The 15,392-nt window shown below is 52.0% G+C and overlaps 2 protein-coding genes across 2 annotated transcripts; one reads left to right on the top strand and one right to left on the bottom strand.

Annotated features, from left to right (window-relative positions):
* Positions 1-2,877: 2,877 nt before the first annotated feature.
* On the top strand, positions 2,878-9,787 carry SAP30 (Sin3A associated protein 30). The gene is made up of 4 exons (XM_074154841.1): positions 2,878-3,346; positions 4,837-4,959; positions 7,136-7,234; positions 9,316-9,787. Exons 1-4 carry the CDS (start codon positions 3,014-3,016, stop codon positions 9,436-9,438), a joined length of 678 nt encoding a protein of 225 aa, XP_074010942.1. The 5' UTR covers positions 2,878-3,013; the 3' UTR covers positions 9,439-9,787.
* A 2,841-nt stretch (positions 9,788-12,628) lies between these two features.
* SCRG1 (stimulator of chondrogenesis 1) lies at positions 12,629-15,186 on the bottom strand. The gene is made up of 2 exons (XM_074155159.1): positions 14,951-15,186; positions 12,629-12,683 (listed from the first exon to the last, which is right to left on the bottom strand). Exons 1-2 carry the CDS (start codon positions 15,184-15,186, stop codon positions 12,629-12,631), a joined length of 291 nt encoding a protein of 96 aa, XP_074011260.1.
* Between the last annotated feature and the right edge of the window lie 206 nt (positions 15,187-15,392).

Raw genomic sequence — 15,392 nt, 5'->3', positions numbered from 1 at the left:
TTAAGTCTCTCTAAGCGGCCTGTGAAACTAATCACAGAACGGTTTGGGTTGGAAGGGACCTCAAAGCCCCCCCAGTGCCACCCCCTGCCCTGGGCAGGGACACCTCCCACCAGACCAGGTTGCTCCAAGCCCCCTCCAACCTGGCCTTGAACCCCTCCAGGGATGGGGCAGCCACAGCTTCTCTGGGCAACCTGGGCCAGGCTCTCACCACCCTCACACCAAAGAATCTCTTCCCCACATCTCAGCTCAATCTCCCCTCTTTCAGTGTCAGACCCTTCCCCCTCCTCCTATGGCTCCCCTCCCTGATCCAGAGTCCCTCCCCAGCTTTCCTGGAGCCCCATTAGGGACTGGAAGGGGCTCTAAGGTCTCCCTGGAGACTTCTTTTCTCCAGGCTGAGCAAAAGCCTTCCAACAGAAGGTCCTTTGGTGCCGCCCAATCTCGAGGGTGAAGGGGCACAAAGCGGGAAGGGGCAGGTATTACAAACCTCTACAGCTTTTACGGCACAGGGGTTTATCAGCTCTAATCCCCTAACACCTAGATTATTCTTAAAATACAGCCTTTATTTTTGGACCCTGTTTACTGCTTTAAATCTTTCAGTAAAAGCCTGTGTTACATAAACTCTCTCGTACACGCCTCATCTCCATTGCAGGAGGCGGAATGCTCAAAAGAGGGACACTGGCTTCTGCTGGATTACTCCGAGGCCTGGAAACACCAGTTTTGCACCAATATCACTATTTTGGTTAAAGGTAGGATTTTTTTTTTCCTCTTACTATATTAATTGAGTCGTCCACATTAAGCTCCACATGTGCTAACAAAGATTAAATTTTGTCATATAATTAACTATCCCAAGTTACATTTTAACTGTCCTAGTATAAAATATATAAAGAACTGAAGTTTGCCAGTGAATCCCAATATTCCTGTGCTTTGGGCTCTGGGCTTTCACGCATTGGGACAATGAGTCGGGAGGCAGAGGAGCAGGGAGGAGCACGGTGAGTTGGTGGGAAGGGAAAATCAGAGATTGAAAAATCAGAGAAAGGGGGGTGCAACAGAAAGGATGAGAAATGCTGGTTTCTGATAAGGAAGGGGAGGTTTGGTCGCTGGTTTTTATCACAGCCAGCCGCTCTCTTTATCAGAGACACCAGGGCAGGTGGGGGAATTTGCAGAATTCTTCAAGTGTTCTAAAGGAATCTGTTTTTCATTGGAACAGTTACAATCCAAATGAAAGAAAAATGTATATTTCCTGTGAAAAATGTGTAGCAATAGTTTTTCCTCGCTTTTCCATTTGCTAACACAATTCCAGGTGCCGCATACGAGCTGGACACTGGGCATTGAGACACCTGGGGAAGGGAACAGCCGTCCCCAGCTGAGCCTCATGGCGTGAAGATGGACACGCCGTTACAAGCCGCGTTTCCTTTCTGAGATTAATTACTAATAATACGCCTGCAGTGCGCTATCAGTGTATCCGAGGTGATGCGTCCCGTCATCATTCTCCTCTGGGCAACCTGGGCCAGGGTCTCACCACCCTCACAGCAAAGAATTTTTCCTTGAGATTTCATCTCCATCTCCCCTCTTTCAGCGCCAAACTCTTCCCCCTCCTCCTATGGCTCCCCTCCCTGATCGAGTCCCTCCCCAGCTTCCCTGGAGCCCCTTTAGGGACTGGAAGGGGCTCTAGGGTCTCCCCGGAGCCTTCTCTTCTCCAGGCTGAACCCCCCAACCCTCTCAGCCTGTCCTCACAGCAGAGGGGCTCCAGCCCTCCCAGCATCTCCGTGGCCTCCTCTGGCCCTGCTCAACAGGTCCATGTCCTTCTGATGTTGGTGGCCACAGAGCTGGAGGTAGCACTGGGGGTGTGTCTCCCCAGAGCGGAGCAGAGGGGCAGAATCCCCCCCCTCACCCTGCTGGCCACGCTGCTGGGGATGCAGCCCAGGGTGCGGGGGGTTTCTGGGCTCCAGAGCACATTGCTGGGTCATAGAATCATAGAATGGTTAAAGTTTGAAGGGACCTTAAAGCCCCCCCAGTGCCACCCCCTGCCCTGCGCAGGGACACCTCCCACCACACCAGGTTGCTCCAAGCCCCCTCCAACCTGGCCTTGAACCCCTCCAGGGATGGGGCAGCCACAGCTTCTCTGGGCAACCTGGGCCAGGCTCTCACCACCCTCACAGCAAAGAAGTTCTTCCCCAGATCTCAGCTCAATCTCCCCTCTTTTAGGTTGAGCTTCTCACCCCTCCAGCCCCACCAAGCCCTCCCCGCCCGGGCTGCTCCTCATGCCCTCACCCCCAGCCCCTATCGATATGGCGGGGGGTTTCATCCAATATAAAGAGAAACACAACGTTAAGGCCAGACCGCGGCGGGACAAGCGATGGGTGACACGGTGCCCGGGGGCTCCTCCGGCCAGAAGGAGGAGGAGGAGGCGGCCTTAAACCCCAGGGGATTAAGCGGGGCAATGGTGGGGGCAAAGCGGGAGATCAGCGGGATGGCGATGGGGGGGAGCGGAGGGGGCCGGCGGGATGGAGGCCGGGGGGAGCAGAGGGATGGCGGCGGAGGCTGGTCGGATAGAGGCCGGAGGAGCTGAGGGATGGCGGCGGGTGAACGGGTAAAGCGGCGGAAAGGAGCGGAGGGGCGGCGAGGGGAAGCTACGGGATGGCGGGGAGGAGCGAAAGAGCGGAGGGATGGCGGGATGGCGGCGGAGGAGGAGGAGGAGGAGCTGAGGGTCGGCGGAGATGGCGGGAAGGAGCGGAGGGATGGCGGCGGAGGAGCAGGAGGAGGAGCTGAGGGACGGCGGCTCCTCCCGCCGCCCCGTCCCCGTCCCCCGCGCTGCATGGCGGTCGCCGTAGTCCGTGCGGGGACTGCATTTCCCGGGCGGCCCCGCGGCGGCGGGCCGGTTGCCGTTGTTGCATAGGAAACAGCTGAAGAGTCTCCACATGACAGGGGGGGAAGGAGGAGGAGGAGGAAGTGTGGAGACCCGCGGGCCGCCGTCCCGGGCAGCCATCCCTCCCGCCGCCGCCTCCCGCCGGCCATGAACGGCTTCGCCCCGGAGGAGGCGGCCGATCCCGTCGCCGCCACGGCGGGCAACGCGGGCTCGGCCGTGGAGGTGCCGCCGCCGCCTCCTCCTCCTCCTCCTGCTCTTCCTCCTCCTCCTCCTCCTCCTCCTGCTCTTCCTCCTCCTCCGCCGCCTCCTCCTCCTTCTGCAGCCGCCGCCGCTCCGGCGGGCGGCCCCGGGGCCGGTCAGCTGTGCTGCCTGCGTGAGGAGGGCGAGCGGTGCGGGCGGGCCGCCGGCAACGCCAGCTTCAGCAAGAGGATCCAGAAGAGCATCTCGCAGAAGAAGGTGAAGATCGAGCTGGACAAGAGCGTAAGTGCCCCCGGGGGATGGGGACCGGGACGGCGAGGGGGGACAGCGCGGCCCCCCGCGTGGCTCCCGGCCGGCGGGGCGGCTCCGCCTCACGGCTCCCTCCCGCCGGCACGGCCCTTCCCGCCCGGCCGCCATCGGGCGGGAAGGCGGCGGGAGACGCTCCGGCGGGAGCGGGAAAGGGACGGGAAACCCTCCGGTGGGATGAGGGCAGGAAACCGGGAAACCTTCCGCTGGGATCGGGAAACCTTCCGGCGGGATCGGGGAGGCACCGGGAAACCCTCTGGTGGGAGCGGGAAGGGGCCAGGAAACCTTCCGGCGGGACCGGGCCAGGACAAGGTGCCGGGAAACAGTCCGGTGGCACCGGGGCCAGCAACCGGGGGACCCTCCGGTGGGAGGTAGCCAGGAGACCGGGAGACCCTCCCGTGGGAGGCGGGCAAGAGACCGGGAAAGCCTCCGGTGGGACCGGGCTGGGGCCGGGAAAGCCTCTGGCGGGATCAGGACCAAGAGACCGGGAAACCCTCCGGTGGGACCGGACCGGGGCAAGTGACCACGAAAGCCTCTGGTGGGACCGGACCGGGGCAAGTGACCGGGAAAGCCTCCGGTGGGACCGGGACAGGAGACCGGGAAACCCTCCGGAGGGACCGGGTCAGGGCAGGAAACCGGGAAACCCTCCGGTGGCAGTAGGAAGCCCCCAGGCAACCCTCTGGTGGGACCGGGTTGGGGCAGGAGATTAGGAAAGCCTCCAGTGGGACTGGGCCAGGAGATCAGGCAACTCTCCAGTGGGATCGGAGACCTTGGGAAACCCCGCCGGTGGGACCAGGGGAGGGCAAGAGATTGGGAAACCCTCTGGTGGCACCAGCACAGGAGACTGGGAAACCCTCTGGCAGGAGTGGGCCAAGACAAGAGAGCAGGAGACTCTCCAGTGGGATCAGGATGGGGCAAGACCCTGGGAAACCCTCTGGTGGGACTCAAGCAAGACGTCAGGAAACCCTCTGGTGGGACTGGGTTCGGGCAAGACCCTGGGAAACCTAGTGGGACTGGAGCAAGACGTCAGGAAACCCTCTGGTGAGACTGGGTTGGAGCAAGACCACGGGAAACCCTCTGATGGGACCAGAGCAAGACGTCAGGAAACCCTCTGGTGGGACCAAGACAGGGCAAGACGCTCAGGAAACCCTCTGGTGGGGCCAGAGCAAGACGTCAGGAAACCCTCTGGTGGGGCCAGAGCAAGACGTCAGGAAACCCTCTGGTGGGACCAGGATGGGGCAAGACGCTGAGAAACTTTCTGGTGGGACCAGAGCAAGACGTCAGGAAACCCGCTGGTGGGACCGAGATGGGGGCAAGACACTGGGAAACCCTCCGGTGGGACCGGGACGGGGCAAGAACCCCAACGAAACTTCGTTTCGTTGGGGTTCTTGCCCCGTCCCGGTCCCACCGGAGGGTTTTGAGTCGCTGGGGTGAAGCATCTTCAAATAACCTGTGACCCCCTCCAGGCGAGACATCTCTACATCTGCGACTTCCACAAAAACTTAATTCAGAGCGTGAGGAACAGGAGGAAGAGGAAAGGCAGCGACGACGACGGCGACTCGCCGGTACAAGACGTCGACACTCCAGAGGTAACGAAACACTTTGATTTTGGGGTTGATTTATTTATTTATTTATTTTTAATTCCTTTTTTTTGTTTGTTTTTTTTTTTTTGTTTTCTTCCCCTAATTGTTGTGTTAAGCTTGTTCTTGCCCTTTTCTGCCCTCGGCATGTTTTGGGGCGTGCGTGGGAAGGGGAGGATTCCTGAGTCACTCGGTTCTTAACGTAACAAAAGCTAAATGAGTTTTACGGTGTGTTTTCTGCATTAATCGCGGAATGAATAAGGCTTTTTTGCCTGGAGAAGGCTCCGGGGAGACCTTAGAGCCCCTTCCAGTCCCTAAAGGGGCTCCAGGAAAGCTGGGGAGGGACTCTGGATCAGGGAGGGGAGCCATAGGAGGAGGGGGAAGGGTTTGACACTGACAGAGGGGAGATGGAGCTGAGATGTGGGGAAGAACTTCTTTGCTGTGAGGGTGGTGAGAGCCTGGCCCAGGTTGCCCAGAGAAGCTGTGGCTGCCCCATCCCTGGAGGGGTTCAAGGCCAGGTTGGAGGGGGCTTGGAGCAACCTGGTCTGGTGGGAGGTGTCAGGGGAGTTGGACTAGATGGTCTTTTAACATCCCTTCCAACCCAAACTATTTTATGATTTTCTAGATTATTTCTAACTGCCCACCTAGTTCTCTCAGGAAACTGCTATTTTCAGCGTTCTCCTTCTCCAGCATCCTCTCAGCAACCTGCCTGTGGCAGAGGGGGTGGGACTAGATGACCTTTAAAGGTCCCTTCCCACCCAAACCAGTTTATAATTCTATAAAAAGGTGCTTTGCTGCGTGTCAGCGCACCCTGCTCTCTGCGGGAGGTGACAACCTGAAGGGTTGCTTTAAAGCCTGAATTTAACGCCATCCTTTACGGTCGGCGTCTGCAGGTACCGGGGACGTACGGGGTGAAGCCTGGGGCACGCGGCTGCGGCCTGAAGGCTGAGAGGATCCTCTAAGAGGATTTGAAGGGATTGGGAGTAGCTGGCTGCTGGGCTATGTCGTTTGTCCCCAAAATATCTGTGGGGAATAGACGCTCTGGGTGGCTGCAGGTAGCTCTGGCATGGCCGTAATCGCAGCTCTCCTCAAAGCCTCCTGCCAGAGGGTTTCTCACGCAAGAGTTATAAAACGTGTCACAACCGATGGGTGTCTCTGGAACAAGAAAGCAGTTTTGTTGTGTTGGTTTTTTTAATGGTATTACTGCAGGAAAGAAAACTGCCCGGAAAGCATTTTTGAGGAGTTTCAGATGCCCGTTGGCTCTTGACCCTCTTTCTTCCCATTTGCTCTCCAGTTTACTGAGGGAGGGATAAAAACTTCCTGAGGCTTTCCAGACCCTCCTGTTCCCATCTCGAAGGGAACCATCGTGACCATCGTTACCTGTTGGACGTGGTCCCGCGGCGATGGTGGCTTGGGGAACATGGTGGGAAGCTGCCGTGATGCCCCAGGGTGCGGGCTCCCCACTGTGACTTGGGAAGTGGGATTTGTGCCGTGTTAAACTTCGGAATAGCAAAGGGTACCCATGTCCTGTCGTGCGAGGCGGCATCGCGTCCGTTTTTGGCCAAGTTACCAAGTTTTGGAGAGTTGTGCCCGTAACTCCCGCCTCGGGCTTGTGGAGCAGGGGGGTGTGTGGAGAGCGAGAGCAGGGTTTTCTTCTCGCACCTTAAGCCAAAACAACCCCTTGTGTTCTAGACTTTTTCCCGCTTCCAACACCTGCTGTCTCACGGGGCCCGTGTGCTTTATCTTGGTAAAATTTCTGTAAAATTTGATGGCTGAAATCACAATTTAGGGTCTCCCTTGGAGTCAGCATCTTCACACCTGACAGTCGCTACTGGGCTTTGTGTTATTAAACGCTCGAACAGGGGAACAAACAAACAAACCCCAGAACAGATTAAAGGACAGTAATGAGTTCCAAATATTGTATTAATTATTGTCCAAATATTATATTAAAGGGAGGCAGAGCTGTGCTGGGCAGCAGTGAAATGCTCTGAGACCCATCGGGGCTGTTCTCCTTTCTGTGGGAAGGTGCCGGGTGGAGTTTTTTGGTCAAAAAGAGATTTGCTGAGGTCTCTGCCTGTCTGTGAGATTCCGGAATGGTTCTGGGGAGGTGAACTCCGAATGACGGAATCCTTTTCAGTGACGTCAGATCGTTTTCTCCACTTTTTCCTCACTTTTTCTCTTCCAGGTTGATTTATATCAGTTACAAGTAAACACACTTCGAAGGTACAAAAGACACTTCAAGCTACAGACCAGGCCGGGGCTCAACAAAGCACAGCTCGTTGAGGTACGTGGGAGTGTGTGTTCCCCACCAGAAAACCCCACTCACCGGGGCCCGGGCCTTCCTGGCTCAAAGAGTCTGTGAAATCTGGATTTTGGGAGGGAAAAAGAAAAAGGAGCTGCTCGTCTGGCTTCCTTCGGTTCCCCACCCCGGGCTCCCCAGCTGGGTAAATCAGAAGTTCAAGTGTTTTTCCGCAGGAGGGATCTTAACTTCCCTGAAGGAGCTTGAAAACCCCAGGGTGGAGTTGGGGACGGTGAGAGGGTCTGCGTGTCCCTGAATGTCACGGATTTGTGGTTTGCGTGTTGGTCCCACCTTTGCCCGGATTCTCCTGCTGAAAAGAGCTAAAGAACTTGAAAGAAAAAAAGAAGTAAAAGAACTAAACCTGCAGCGGGGCGGTGGGAAGGTTCAGGCTTTGCTTTTAAAGCTCATTACTGCAAACCTACCCGTTTCCCTGAAGTACAGGAACGTGACGAGCAGGCTTCTGTTGATAATTAATCCTATTAATTTAGACCACTGGGTTCTGCCACTAGAAAACTGGAACTTTATGAAATTAGTTTGTTGGTTTTTTTTATTGAGTTGTGAGTTGAATAATGTGCGAGAGCAGCTTTGCTGCGCGGAAATGGGATTTTAAAGGAATTTTTCCGCCCTGCGAAGGCGCAGTTCCAGCTGGTGTGGGAGGAGAACTGGTGCTCTCCTCCTCGCGGGGAGACACGGGCGCTTTTTTCCCCGGTTTGTGCCATGGTATTTTAATTAAAATATATTTTAATCCTCGTACCTCGGTGCAGACGTTGTGTTGGTCTCTCCCTTAATCCGCCTGGATTAAAGGCTGGATTCTTAAACGGGAGGAAGATCTTGGGGCTGGGAATAGCGCGGCTGCTGTTAGGGATAAGGATTTAAAATCAATTTCTGTTTTCTTACCCGTGAGTGGAGGCAGAGCTGGCTCTTGACTGAGCAGGGCTGTGATTTGAAGGAGCAGGAGCGGGTTTTGTCCCCCAAACCCGGTGTTTCTAAGGCTCCGCTTCAGGTGCGTCTCTGCTTCCCGGCGTACGGCAGCCGCTCCTCCAACCGGGGCTTAAAAATCCGCTTTAAGGGACTTTGCAAAATGTTTTGCTGTGAATTTTTCAAGGGTGGAGTTTGGAAAGCTTTCTGACTTTATGCTAAACATTTATACTTGCCCCCTGGTGTAGTTAAATGAGCATCCCTTTTTCCTCACTCCCCCGTGCTAATTTTAACCAAAACTGTTCCAGCCCAAGAAGGGGCTTGGGCAGGTATAATATTTTGAGAGCTTTCTTTTAAACTTGATGCTCGTTTTGATGAAGGAAGAGACCTTTAGAGTGACAAAAGTGCCTCGAGAGCTGTTTCGAGATTGCCGTATTTCGGCGTGGTGAATTGTTGCCGGGGACAGCTCTGTTGCAAAGAGCTGAACGTTGGGTTGTAATTCTCAAAGGTTCTTGTTTTGTCTGAACTCTTCTGTGGGTGAGGACAGGGACGCGCGTCCCCCGCCTGAGCCTCCAGCAGCCGCCTCTCCTTCCTGCGCTGTCCCTCTGCTGATACTCCAGAGTCACTACTGGCTTTTTTTATTTTATTTATTTATTCATTTATTTATTACAGCTTTGACCACAGAGGTGCAATGATGCTCCTGTGCTTGTTTAGAGAACTCTTTTTTTTTCTTCTTTCCTCCCTGTTTCTTCTTTCCTCCCTGTTTCTTCTTTCCTCCCTGTTTCTTCTTTCCTCCCTTTTTCTTCTTTCCTCCCTTTTTCTTCTTTCCTCCCTTTTTCTTCTTTCCTCCCTTTTTCTTCTTTCCTCCCTTTTTCTTTCTCTTTTCCCCCGTGAAAATTTTCTAGGCTTTTACTTAGCAAACGAGGGCACAATCTGCTGTATTTGCTTCACAGTTCTCAATAAAATGCTTCTTGTCCTACCTTTTTTTTATGACTACTAAAGACTTTTGGGGAGAGGCAGGGGTTTAGTTCCTTTTTTTAAGCTTCTTGATCACACTTTGAAACTTTAAATGTCGTCCATTTAAGTCTGAATCTTCATTTCTGCACGTCAGGGTGGGTATTGAATTTCCTTGCCCTCTTCCTTCCCAGATCATCGGCTGCCACTTCAGGACAATCCCGGTGAACGAGAAGGACACCTTAACGTATTTCATCTACTCGGTGAAGAACGACAAGAACAAGCCGGACCTGAAGCTGGACAGTGGGGTCCATTAGGACGGGGCAGGTTGGGACTGAGACCCCGGCCCCAAATCAAAAGACTGAGGGTTTTTGTCGATATGCAAAAGCTTTCTTTCTAACTTCTTTTTTTGGGGGTTTTTTTTTGGTTTTTTTTTTTTTTTTCCTTCCCCAGAGAGTTTGTCTCTGTTTTATTTTTTCATAACCTGGCTGATCTGTTTGAAAAACCATCTCTTAACGGAATGAATTTCCTCAGCAGAAGTATTTTAAATAAATATCACTGATATTGTTGCTCAAGTGGGTGTGTCTGTAACTTATTTAGCGAGTTACCTGTACCTGATAGTTAAGCTTGGACTAATTATGTCAGAATATTAAAATATTTTTCAATTAAAGTGTGCCAAGGATGTATTTATAATGTACTTCAGGTTCTCATGATGCAATGCTTTTTCTGTTAAGCCATGGCAGACTTGGCAGTAGGTTTTTTTCCGAAGGTGAGAGGCTTTAGGTGACAGTTCCAGTTGTTGTTTGGGCAGAAAGGGCTGAATAACTTTTTCTTTTTTTTTTTTTTTTTTTCCCCTTTGGAGAGAAGAATTTACGGGGGCTCTGATTTGTTGATTCGCCTTGTCCTTGCTGGGATACGTTCTTCCAGGCACCGCTCCTGTGTGAAAACGGGGAAAAAACCCCCACTGGTCTCGCATTTCAGAGCCGTGAGTAGGGAAACAAAAAAAAAAAACCAAACCAACCCAAGAAACCAAAAAAATCCCCCAAAACAACCCCCCAAAACTTATGATAATGAATGAGAAAAATACCCAGCCGTACTTTTGCTTTTAATTGAATATCTCGGTGAAGTCTGATGTCAAGGATGATTCAAGGAGTGGCTTCTTGTATCGCCCTTGAGCTCTCGTGCCAGTCCCGAGGTGCGGTGTACGGAAAGTGGGATTTCTCTCTGCTGTAGGGCGTGCGCCTCGGCTGGAGAGAAGGTGGAGGGAGAAGAGTTCTCGTCCTGAAGCGGAGGAGGCCGCGGCTTCGTCCTGTTCAGTTGGCATTTGCTGCAAGTCTTAACTTTATCAGATGTTCAAAAGCTTTTTCTTAATTTGGGGGGAAACCGAGAAAGCTGTGTTTTTATGGTCTGATCTGCTCGATATTTGCGAGTTTTTATGGAACCTGCAACCGAGATGCTCCGCTTTGCTTTTCTGACCCTCACGTGGCACCGAAGGGTGACAAACCCTGCCCTCGGGCACCAGGCCTGGGTGGCCGGATTGCTTTCACTTGCAGCTTTTTATCGTTTTATGTATTTCCACAACAGAGTTCTGCAGTCTCGGTGGGGGCAACTAAAATTGGTACTGGGGCTCCAGGGAGACCTTCGAGCCCCTTCCAGTCCCTAAAGGGGCTCCAGGAAAGCTGGGGAGGGACTCTGGATCAGGGAGGGGAGCCATAGGAGGAGGGGGAAGAGTTTGGCGCTGAAAGAGGGGAGATTGAGATGAGATGTGGGGAAGAAGTTCTTTGCTGTGAGGGTGGTGAGAGCCTGGCCCAGGTTGCCCAGAGAAGCTGTGGCTGCCCCATCCCTGGAGGGGTTCAAGGCCAGGTTGGAGGGGGCTTGGAGCAACCTGGTGTGGTGGGAGGTGTCCCTGCCCAGGGCAGGGGGTGGCACTGGGGGGGCTTTAAGGTCCCTTCCCACCCAAACCAGTCTGTGATTCTAAATTTCCAGGGGAAATCACTCTTAGGGCAATAGCCCCAGTGACCCCATCCTGCTGCAGATGGAAAGTGGCACCGTTTTTTCTCCGGTGCAATATGGATTTTCCAGGAGCGGTGGAAGGAAAGGAACTGCAAAACTAACTTTACTGCCCAGATTTGCATCTGCCTTAATTTTTTTGGGTGCTGCTGTGAATGTCAGGTGTCTGCAACATGGATCATGTAGAAAATCGAGGACACCAAGGGGAGTCCCGTGCCCTGATTACTGATGGAAGCTTACGGAGGACGTTGCACAGGAGCAGACACCATATATTTTCTTAGCAGAGCATCGACTTTGGATATTTTGACGGTGGCTTGCCAGATTTATGGGTTGTTTTGTGTGTGGTTTGTTGTTGGATTTTTTTTACCCTTAATTGATGATTTGGTCGGAAGCCCAAATGACTCAGGAATAATTATGCAAACTGGGCTTGAAAAGCCTGGCGACGCAAACTGTTCGTTTAACAGCCGGGAGCCTAAAAAATTACTTGGCAAAAATAGCACACACGGATTTACTTGAAACATGTATTATTTATTATTAGCTGTGTATAATCGACCCCGCCGCCGCTATCCAGCCCTCGTTTACCAACAGAGGAAGAAAAGCTGTTGTGGTGATAGGGTGAGGGTTAACTCGGCTCTGGGGTACCCTATTTCAAACAAGGCTTGATTGAAAAAGCTGATTACGTGGATTTTTATGTCGCCTTAATGGACTTTGCATCGGTCCCATCCTCTTTAGACGTCTGTCTGAATATATATATATATACACACACACTATTGTAACTGTTCTAGTATTTTAAATGTTCAATGTTTATGTTTAACATTATTTTAAAATGTTTAAAGAATTCAATTAAGCAATGTAAGGTTTTACAGGTCATGTAGTTAATGCAGGTGACCCGTTAGATGTAATGAAGACCCAGGTGTGATTTAGCACTGTTAATGGGACTTTTGACTTCTTTCTTTTTTTTTTTCCAGTGGAATTTTCAAATACGAATGGCGAAACTTTGCCTTTTGTATTTTATTTTTGTATCTTGTTGTGTATTTTCAATGGGAGGCGGGAGGCCATCTGCAGCAGCGCTGGGGACCCAGTAGCTCCAGCTTCAACCAGCCATTAGCCGTGGTGGCCATAAAGCTGTAGGAAGCTGCCGTAGGTCGCCATGAGAGTCCTGGTCCTGGTGAGGTGAAGCCTCGGGCTGGGAGTTTCTTCATCCATAGCAGTCAAGAACGTTGGGCTGAGTGAGAGGAGATGGGCTTCTTGTGGGGGGATGAAGACCAGGATGAGTCTTCTACGCCATGATGGGGATGAAGGCAGCTACCAAAACTGAAAGAAGAACTTCTTACCTATCTGAGATTCCAAAAAGGAAGCTTTTCTACAGTGTAAAAAGCGTCGCTGTCTTGTGGTTAGAAAGGAAAAGGTTTTGCTGTTGTTTTGTTTTTCCCCCAGAAAGGTTTATGACATGATTGTAGAATGACCCTTGTTGTCTTCACCGGGGACTTGGGTCTGTCACTGACCGTTGCAGGGGATCACGAAGGATATTTTTGGTCCAAAGAAAATATCCCTGAAAGATATTGCCAGATATTTAAATAATTAAATTGTTGCTTTACTGGAGCTTTCACACGACATTCATTTCCAGTTATGGGGTGGTTTTTTTAGCTTTTGGTGGGATATACGTGGAATTAGTGTGTTTGTGGGATGCCCTTCCAGCAGTGCGGGTCTGGATGAAAATCCTGGTTTCTGCCCCTGGCCTGGGTTGGAGGTGACGGCAGAGCTGCCACTGACTGACCCGAGTGCTGGGATCCACCCTGGCCTTTGAGCTTTGAGAAAGTAAACTTAGCAAATACAGGAGTTTAGAAAAATACAGAGCTTCTGCATGAACACCCTGGAGGGGTTCAAGGTCAGGTTGGACGGGGCTTTGAGCAACCTGGTCTGGTGGGAGGTGTCCCTGCCCAGGGCAGGGCGTTGGAACTAGATGTTCTTTAAGATCCCTTCCCACTCAAACCAGTTCATGATTCTACGTCTGTCAAAGTCAGAGGTGCTCTCAGGTGGCTCAAAGCTCAGAGGTTGTAGCTGGAAACCCAAAGTGTGCTTCAGGGTGAGGACACCATGTCTGGCTTTATGGAGAGTGAAATACAAAAAACTTACTTAAACTCAGTTTGACCGTGAGATTTCTTGCTTTAGAGGTCATTCCCACTTGGTTCAAATCTAGTCCCCTATGGGAACACTGAAAAGCTGCCTTTTATCAGATTTTAGGGGGTTTGAGAAGCTTGGGTGGTAAGAGGAGAGCATATAAAAAGTCATTTTAGTTGCCTATGTAATGCCATCACAACGAAGTATTGATAAGTTTTGAGGTGTTGATATTTTTAATCTAAATTCCCTGAAGAAGAGGTGTTGCTGGAAAGCTGAGTGAGGTAATACCTCCTAATATGTTTTATTATTTCAAACCAGTATGGGTCAGCTGTTTATTAACTCAATATTAATTTTTCTTGGCATGTGCATTCCTGCTGTAAAACAGCAAACACCCCACGTTTGGTGGGACCATCACCATTGGGTTCTGTCAGTACCGAGCTGGGAAATTGTTGGTGTTCCTGGATAAACCTCCTCCCTTCCTTGTAGGCATTTGAGAAGCTCTTTCTGTCCTCCCTGTTTGCGGTCAACTTTAAACAGCTTTATGGGATCATTTATTCAACTGACGTATGTGCCTATGCCTTAGAATGGCAATATGGTTCTTTACCATGGAACAGGAATCAAATTGTTTCATTTATGGACCTGAAAACGTCTTCAGTTCCAGAAGGACAAGGAACTGCTGGAGAGAGTCCAGTGGAGGCTACAAAGGTGATCAAGGGGCTGGAGCATCTCTCCGCTGAGGAAAGGATGAGGGACCTGGGGATGTTCAGCTGGAGAAGAGCAGACCGAGAGGGGATCTCATCGATGCCGAGCAAGAGCTAAAGGGTGGGTGGTGAGAGGATGGGGCCAGACTCTTCTCAGTGGTGCCAGGGGACAGTACAAGGAGCAATGGGCACAAACTGGGACATGGGAAATTCCATCTCAATATGAGGAAAAACTTTCATGTGAGGGTGGCAGAACCCTGGAACAGGCTGCCCAGGGAGGTGGTGGAGTCTCCTTCTCTGGAGACATTCCAGACTCACCTGGACATGTTCCTGTCCAACCTGCTCTGGGTGATCCTGCTCTGGCAGGGAGTTGGACTGGATGATTGATAGGACAAGAGGAAACAGCCTCAACTTGCACCAGGGGAGGTTTAGGATGGATATCAGGAAAAATTTCTTCACCCAAAGGGTTGTCAAGCCTTGGAAGAGGCTGCCCAGGGCAGTGGTGGAGTCACCATCCCTGGAGGGATTTAAAAGCCGGGCAGACGTGGTGCTGAGGGACATGGGTTAGTGACGGTTTTTGTCAGTGTTGGGTTGATGGTTGGACTCTATGGTCTGAAAGGTCCCTTCCAACCTGGACAATTCTATGACTCTATCTCCAGAGGTTCCTTCCATCCCCGACCATTCTGTGATTCATTGCAAAGTGCTGTCAGTAAGAATCTGATGTAGGTGTTATAGCTAGTTCAGCTCAAACAGAAGAGTCCAAAGTTGGGTGATGTCAATGCTGAAGTCCCCTGTAATGGGACGTGTGGGTTTACAAAACACGCTAAGCATGTCCCCTGAGAAACAAAACCTGAAAACTTGCAGAGTTTTGGCTAATTGGCTCTATCTGGGTATAATTTCAGACCCTCTGAGATGATGCCTGTCTACAACGATGGCTTATTCCTCCTGTGGGGACCACAATCCAGGTCCTGGCATGTGGGATGGCACAGGGTCTTACTTGGGGCAGCAGAGCAGCTCGTTGTGGTGGCAGTAACAGATTTCCTCACATCCCTGCCCTGCCCAGAAGTGGTCCTGTAGACCAGCCTGGATCTGCCGGAGGTTCTGGGTGTCCTGGGGGATGCTGTGGCAGCGCAGGTCTCCCAGGGCTCTCCTGGAGCAGGCAGGACGGCGGGAGGGGACGGCAAGGATGGACAGGAGAGAGCTCAGCAGGACCAGCGCCAGGACCATCCTCATTTCTGCTGGGGTTCCTGCAGCCGGGGCTGGAAAGAGATGAGGTAGGTGAGACCAGGAGAGCTGCTGAGCAGTTTGCTCTCCTGTGGACTTTCAGAGGTTTGAGCCTGAGTGCTGGAGAGTGCTCTCTCCCAGGAGGTAAATAATATTGTGGCAGAACTGATGGAACAGGCTGCCTGGGGAAGCGGTGGAGCCACCATCCCTGGAGG

The sequence above is a fragment of the Numenius arquata genome, chromosome 10 (assembly GCF_964106895.1).
Source record: "Numenius arquata chromosome 10, bNumArq3.hap1.1, whole genome shotgun sequence".
NCBI lineage: Eukaryota > Metazoa > Chordata > Aves > Charadriiformes > Scolopacidae > Numenius > Numenius arquata.
This window is presented reverse-complemented; position numbering and strand designations above follow the sequence as displayed.